The 7,774-nt window shown below is 37.2% G+C and overlaps 1 protein-coding gene across 1 annotated transcript; it reads left to right on the top strand.

The window, feature by feature from the left end:
* Positions 1 to 141: 141 nt before the first annotated feature.
* sec13 (SEC13 homolog, nuclear pore and COPII coat complex component) lies at positions 142 to 7,244 on the top strand. Its single transcript, XM_088070702.1, has 9 exons — positions 142 to 299; positions 501 to 545; positions 1,468 to 1,583; positions 1,988 to 2,139; positions 2,868 to 3,001; positions 3,203 to 3,336; positions 4,481 to 4,601; positions 5,025 to 5,171; positions 6,191 to 7,244. The coding sequence occupies exons 1-9, from the start codon at positions 297 to 299 to the stop codon at positions 6,299 to 6,301; spliced, it is 963 nt and encodes a 320-aa protein (XP_087926828.1). The 5' UTR covers positions 142 to 296; the 3' UTR covers positions 6,302 to 7,244.
* Positions 7,245 to 7,774: the final 530 nt, after the last annotated feature.

Below are 7,774 nucleotides of genomic sequence, written 5' to 3'. Positions count from 1 at the left end.
TACAAAAATTGTGCTTTTTGCTTGATAACAGAGTATTTTCACACTCCAGTGTTACTAATATGATTTAGGTTGAAACGCTTTATTAGACTTACTTTGTAGTGAATAAAATACACAGTAAACTTTGACCATGTGGAACCTTTGTTCGTCCGTTTCCGCCGGTAGAAACGGTGGTCGGACCCGGTGGGGAAGCGGCTCTGTACTTGTTGCCACGTCGGTTTAGCTGTTGAACCTGGTTTATTCATTTAGAAAGAATTAAAGAGGAGTTTTCTGGAGTGTTTTCTTCTTTGGCCGCAGTCATGGTGAGTGTAACAACTTTAAATTGAAGCTGTAACTGACGCTGTTTGTAATTTTTGAGCAGTTTGACGTTGATCGTTAGCTGCTGACGTGCCCAGGCAGTTAGCATGTTAGCAGAGATGCTAATGACAGGCTGCTAATCCTGACCGTGAAAATCTTTATTTCTGAGTCTTTTTAATATTGATTTGTTTGTTTGTGACTGCCAGGTTTCCGTTATTAACACGGTGGACACCTCTCACGAGGACATGATCGTAAGTATTCATTATTTTTCATGTAACTGAAGCTGATAATTGAAGCTAACGTTAGCGTTTGCTAAAGGGGCAGGGTTTATTTTAAACAGCTTTAGCAGCCACCTCAAAAACACACATGTATTTTACATGTTGCATGTTTGTCAGTCAGTGTTCATACTGTAATTTGTCATTATTTTGGGGTTAGGTTCAGGCCAATGAAAACATACACGGTGGCTGTAGGTGTCCTGTCAGTACTGTAATAGTAGTTTTACAAGGAGATATTTGTACTTTATGTTAAGTGTTAAGTTATGCATTCAGTATGTTAGTCAAGTAAAAGTATAATTAGGAAACAAACATTTAATGTGTTTGAATGAGGGTGGCAAATTATAAATACTTTCCGGAATAGTCCTGAATAGTATTGTTAAAATTAATGAAAAAATAAACAACATACAAATCACAACAATAATAATGATCGTTAATCCAGTAATTTTCATTTGAAAAAAAATGCGTTCAGTTTGTCATTCAAGTTAAAGTATAATAAGTGGGTAAAATGTGTTTAAGTAAGTGTTGCAAATTCTGAAAACTTTCCTTAATCAATTATTGGTTAAAAAATAAATTAAATTAATTAAATAAAAACCAACCCCCAAAACAATAACAATCATTAATCCATTATTTCTTTATTTAAAAAAAACAAAAACTTAACCTTTTTCAAACAATACCAATTTCCTCAGTCACAGCACAGCAACATATTGCATATACTTCTAAAGCATTGTATAGCCCAAGGATTGATTAATTTGAATAGTTCATTGTGTATACACACGAGCATGCTGCAGTCTAAGATAATTAAGTTGAAGTCATTAGTCTTACTGACTTTCTTATAAAACAAGGAAATGCAGAGGGGGAGTCTGTTTTCTCACTTCATGTCTTATTCTGTCTGTTTCAGCACGATGCCCAGATGGACTACTACGGCACTCGACTCGCCACCTGCTCCTCTGACCGCACTGTAAAGATCTTCGATGTCAGAAATGGAGGGCAGATCTTGGTAGCAGACCTCAGAGGGTAAGATACCCTCGTTACCACAACAACACCAGGCAGCTGAATATGGAAACCTCACAAAAATAAATACAGTGAATTAAATTATAAAACACACACTGCACAAGTTAACTGCAGCAGCCACATAATATATATATATATATATATATATATATATATATATATATATATATATATATATATATATATATATATATATATATATAATGGTAAACTAATATTGTTGTTCTAAGTTTCTCTCCTGTAGTATTCAATTAGTTTTGTCAGATAATGCATTTAAGAAACTAGTTCTTTAATCTGGCTGTAACACTGATATCACATGTAAACTCTCCTTTCATTATTGGCAAATTTTGCAACATACTTGTCACACACTTTTATTAATTTCATTTTTGATGTTTATATCTGTGTAGCCACGAGGGTCCAGTGTGGCAGGTGGCGTGGGCGCACCCGATGTTTGGCAACATTCTTGCTTCCTGTTCCTATGACCGTAAAGTCATCATCTGGAAGGAGGAGAACGGAGCCTGGGACAAGATGTATGAATACTGTGGACACGAGTCTTCAGGTCAGTAGTTATGCTGTGTTTCCAGGTTAAATAACATCAAACAAGTTCTTTACGACATGCTTTACATTTGTGTCCATATGTGTATGTATTATTGAGTCTCTCTGTCAGTAACTCTTTGAAACCTGGATCAACATCAGTTTCTAATGCTACGATCAGACACATTTCACAAGCTGTTTAAAAATTTGTTTTGAAAACATGGGGGGAAAAGGCAAAGACCAACTTGGCAAGAAATTTCCCACAAATTGCCAGAAACTAGTAAAAGGGGACAATATAATTCCCTAAACATTAGGTTTAAAAATGACTGGATTATTAGAAAATTATCCAAACAACAAAGAGAAATGTCTAGAAAAATGTATAATTATAAGAATTTTATATTTGAAATCTATTTTTTTAATAAAATCCCGTCCCCCCATTTTCAGCGCTTTTTAGGTGTTTTGTTTGTTTGCTTGTTTTGCCCTTTCTCCACTTATTTCCAGGTAAGTGTTGTATAACTGTTTTGTTGTTTTTTTTCTGTTTTTTTGGGTCATGTCTTGTTAAGTTGCTTGTTGCATTCTCCGAGTGTTTTTGAAAGACATCAAACAAATTTGCTCAGTTTTTAAAGGATTAAATTCAGTAATCAGTTCAAATTCAGATCAGTTTTAAGCATCAGTGTTTTTGTGATAGAGCAGCGTGTGTTGGAGTTTCTTGAGACTTTGCGTGTGTTTTTAGATTTATTTCTGTCTCTACAGTGAACTCTGTCTGTTGGGGTCCCTATGACTTTGGTCTGATCTTGGCCTGCGGCAGCTCGGACGGAGCCATTTCTCTTCTCACATTCACTGGTGATCAGCAGTGGGACGTCAAGAAGATCAGCAACGCACACACTGTGAGTCTGATACACAGTATTCTGTACTACAGAACTGATATTATTTTAAAATTTCTGTTCATACATGAGATTAAATGCTGTCGAGAATGTTAAAACACATTTTTTTCTGTTTACCACTGTTCTTTACTCAGTCATACTGTTTGTCATGCTGATTGTTTAGATTTGTGTCTGTTTATTATCTCGCACATAATTTTCCTGCAGATTGGCTGTAACGCAGTGAGCTGGGCTCCTGCTGTAGTTCCCGGCAGCCTGATTGATCAGCCATCGGGTCAGAAACCAAACTACGTCAAACGCTTCGTCTCAGGAGGCTGCGACAACCTTGTCAAACTCTGGAAGTAAGTTGCTGTTTAACAGACTGAATTGACTTTTTTTTCTGTGGCATATTTAGTGACTTGTGATAGATACAAAATGTGTCAGAGTAATCACATGCAGGGTCCCCCACGCTGCCTCGTTTGCATTAGATGTTTAAAAACAGGGTTTTCAGGAACTTACAAGCCTTTTACACAGTTAAACTTTTGTTGCGCTTTAGCCTTTCATTCACATTACAAGAGCGTTTTGGGGGCCTGAAAATGCAACCCAAATTCCAGAGTGTAATTTTTGGGAAACGCCACCCCTTCTGTCCCCGTGTAAACTGCCAATGTGCAAATTCTGCGAGAACGGTGACGTTACAGCTGCATTTCACACATTCACATTACGTTTCAGACTAATAGCCATGTGCAAGTAGGACACAAAAAGTGCTGATGACTCTGCTGAGTTTATTTACACTCCTTCGGCAACATTCGCCATCGTCCTCTTGTTTGTTTATACTCGCCGCTCTGTAAAAGAACACCTTTATGCACAGGTGCGTGGTCTTCTATGGTTTGTCATTACAAAGTTACACTGCCAGATACTGGCCTGGCATGGATACTACAGTGTTTTTGGTTGTTTTTGCGGAACTGTGTTACTCAATAATTGTTTTTACAATGTTATCATATGAACAGGGATTTTTTTTAAATGCAAAGGAAAGACTTTTTGTTTTTTATAGGGTCATTCTCATCTAAATGTGGCCTTAGTTTGTAGTATCAGTAATGTGATGGATGTGCATGTTAAAGATTTAAGAAGTGCTTTTGAGGAACAAACAAAGATGTTAGTAGAATTAAACATTTGTTTAAAAAAAAAAACTGATGTTAAAATACATGCATAGAGTTTGTCACTCAGGAGGAATTGTACCAGTTTCACACATCAAAGTGTGATTGCATTATGGATAATAGGGTGCCAAGTTCAGGCAAGAAAGATGATTTCATGGGGAAAAAAACAGCCTCTGGTTCTGCTGCATCAGTATCGGTCCTTTTAGTTTTATTCTCTACATCATGAGTCAGGCAACGTTACAGGAGCACAGTACTAAATCGATGGAGTACTCATGTCAGAGAAGAACCTTTTTTGTAAAGCAAAGCTGCGGGTTTATGTCGTAACTGTCACTGATGTCACCACGTGCTTCAGAGAGGAGGACGGTCAGTGGAAGGAGGACCAGAAGCTGGAGGCTCACAGTGATTGGGTGAGAGACGTCGGCTGGGCTCCTTCTATCGGTCTTCCCACCAGCACCATCGCCAGCTGCTCTCAGGTGAGATTTATTAGAATAAATGTGATCACATATGTGACTTTTTCATCAATACGCTTCAACCTATGCAACATCTCCTGCATCCTTCAAAATTCTTCATGAAATGATTGTCCAAACAGTCAAGCTTTTCTCAACCTCTTTTTTTTTTTATCAGAAAAAGGTGATTTATTTAAATGTACCACTAGGTGGAGCTAGACAAGACATTTAGTTTGGTAAATTTTGAAGTAACTTTGAAAAGGATTAAATGTACAAATCCACATCTTTTATCTTAAACAGGATGCGTTAATCTTTATTGCTCCTTTTATATAAAGCAAGTGTGATCATTTTAAAATGAGTCAGAGAGTAATAAAACCCAAACACTGTCTGATTGGAGTCAAGTGGGATATATGTTTTTGAGATTTTGATTTTCTTTGCACCCTCTTCCAGGACGGACGCGTGTTCATCTGGACGTGCGATGACCCAGCGGGCAACACCTGGACGGCCAAACTGCTCCATAAGTTCAACGATGTTGTTTGGCACGTCAGCTGGTCCATCACTGGAAATATACTGGCTGTTTCTGGAGGAGACAACAAGGTGTGAAGTAATACAGACACACACACACAGGAACTGCATCTTGTTTATTCCCCTTAATTTAATTATTTTTCTAAACTACCAACCAGTTAATGCTTTGCTGTTTTATAATAAAAATAATAATAATTGTAATAATAATAATGATGGTGCTGATGATAATAATACAGTTATGTAAATGATACTTTTCGTACAAGGAATGCAGCTCAGAGTGCTTCTCAATAAAAACTGCAACACAAAAAACAAACAAAAAATCCAACAACAATAAAAAATAAAGACAGGTGGTGAGAATAAAGTTGAAAAAGTCAAAGTAAAAAGCACAGAGACCAGTAAGAACAGTGAAAGTATTAGAATTGTTATAAAATGATATTCACAAGAATTTCATTTATTAAAAGCCAGACTAAGAAATGGTTTTATGGTGTCTTTAAGAAATGTTTGCAGAGCTGCTTCTTTTCTAGCTTTTGGGAGGGTAATCCATAATTTTGGAGCATAGTTAACGAAAGCTGCGCTGCTGATTTTGTTGTGATTTTAATTGTGTGTATTTAAGAAACAACAGACTCTGCAATGTGGGGTGGTCCTAAACTATTAAAAGCTTTAAAATGAAGTAAAAGAATCTTAAGATCTATTCTAAAAGATACTGGGAGCCAGTGGAGTATAGCTATAACTGGAGTAATATGCTCCCTCTTCCTTGTTTTGTTAAAAATTAAGCAGTGCAATTCTGAGTAAGCTGACGTTTTTCAACAACAAATGTACCCATGCTTTTTAAAAGCATGGGTACATTTTTTGGCATATTGATAAGATAGAAACAGCTGTTACCTTTGCAATGTTTTTGAAATGAAAATACACCTAAACTTTTGTTTTCTGATGTATTTCTCAGGTATCAAAGCCTCCAGAAAGTCTCAGTCATAATAATTCAGAATTTGTGAAAAACAAAACAAACAAAAACAGAATATTAACTCATTTTTACTTACTGAAGGAACTCACACACACTTCTCTTCATGTATTTGTGTGTTATTGATCCCAAGGTGACGCTGTGGAAGGAGTCGATGGATGGTCAGTGGGCGTGTATCAGTGACGTCAGCAAGGGCCAGGGCGCCGTCTCCACCATCACAGACACACAGCAGAACGAGCAGTGACACACACACACACGAACACACACATACACACATTTCTAGCAACGACCCCTGACTCTACGAGGATGACCCGACTCTTCACAGATGAATTAAGCGTTAAGAAACATGACGGACATTTGACCAAACATTGTCCACTCTGATTGAGCTACTTTAGGGTGTTCTTGTTTTGTGTTGACATTATGAGTCAAACAGGAGTTCAGCTGCACCGTTTGTTTGAGAAAAATGCTCCTAAATTTGATCAGAAAGCTAAGAAACCTTCACAGTTGTAAGACCCTGAAATCTTATTTTTATCAGATGCACTCCACAGAGTTTCAACATGCACACTAAAGCTTGTCCAGACATTACGTGGTACAGTTTCACAGCTGTCCTCCCCGTCCCATGATGCTCTGCTCCTGAAACATTCCACCTCCACCAGCGGAGAACAAAACTCTAAACATCGCCCAGGATGATCTCTTAACTTTCAGCCCTTTATTTTATTTACTTGTTAGCCCAAACAGCTCTGTAATCTCTGTATTGAGCAGGAAAGCCTAGGTGCAACTGTAAAACTGTTATCTCTACAATATCTTTAATATTTGCCGCAGAAGTAGCTTTACTGCTCGGGCAGTGAGACAAATCAGAAAAAGAAATGCATCCTCAACTTCAGCCGCTAAATTTAACAAAGAATAAATAAATATATGATTTATCTGGTAAACTATTGATGAGTACACATTCTTTTCAACACAATACAAAATGTGTCCGTAACCACAGAGTCATCAGGTGTTTGTGAATTCAGAACCTGCCTTAAATAATCAGCCACAACACGGCGATGGCAACCAACATGTTGCCAAGACGTGGATGAGGCATACTTTGTAAACAGTTTTTGAGTATTTTCTTTCAGTTGTAAGATCAGAAAACCATGGATGTGTTTTTTCATATTTGATGTAATTAAATAACTTTAATGTTAAAATAGTGCTATGTGTTTGGTCTTTTAAAAGCAGTTTGATTGACCTGTTAACCATGGATGACTTTATCTTGAATTGCAGTGCACTTTTTTTTCCCCAAAAGACCATGATCTGCAGTCACATTAATGTCTGAGTGTCATGTGATTACACTTACAGTAAATGAGGCACTGTAGGTGTGTTGGAAGCTCGGCCAGTATGCACAAAAGTGAGTATGTCTCTGCATTTTTGCTCTACAATGTTTCTAAAATTTAATTTCTGTGAAATGGTAATTTGTATATCTATTTTTTCCATGTTTTGGGTCTGTCTAAAGGAAATGACAATTTATAAATTGGTGCAGTCTTGAACAAGAGCATTGCAGACAGCTGGGATGTAAGGTGCTACAATGTAACCGCTCTGGGCAAATGAGCACCAGTGATTTATGTCATCTGTAAGTGCTTTTTTTGCCACTGACAAACTCAGATTGTTATTCTGAGTGTTTCACAACATTATGGAAAGGATACATGCAGAGTTAGAAATGTTTTACCTCTTTCCCACC

The sequence above is a fragment of the Plectropomus leopardus genome, chromosome 2 (genome assembly GCF_026936395.1).
Source record: "Plectropomus leopardus strain MGB_pleo_1.0 chromosome 2, ASM2693639v1, whole genome shotgun sequence".
Taxonomy (NCBI): Eukaryota; Metazoa; Chordata; class Actinopteri; order Perciformes; family Serranidae; genus Plectropomus; species Plectropomus leopardus.
This window is presented reverse-complemented; position numbering and strand designations above follow the sequence as displayed.

Excerpts from the sequence above, each read along its gene's own strand:
- sec13 (XM_088070702.1), top strand. Across the intron at positions 2,140-2,867 it reads CTGTGGACACGAGTCTTCAG|TGAACTCTGTCTGTTGGGGT; the intron begins GTCAGTAGTTAT and ends CTGTCTCTACAG. Across the intron at positions 5,172-6,190 it reads TTTCTGGAGGAGACAACAAG|GTGACGCTGTGGAAGGAGTC; the intron begins GTGTGAAGTAAT and ends ATTGATCCCAAG.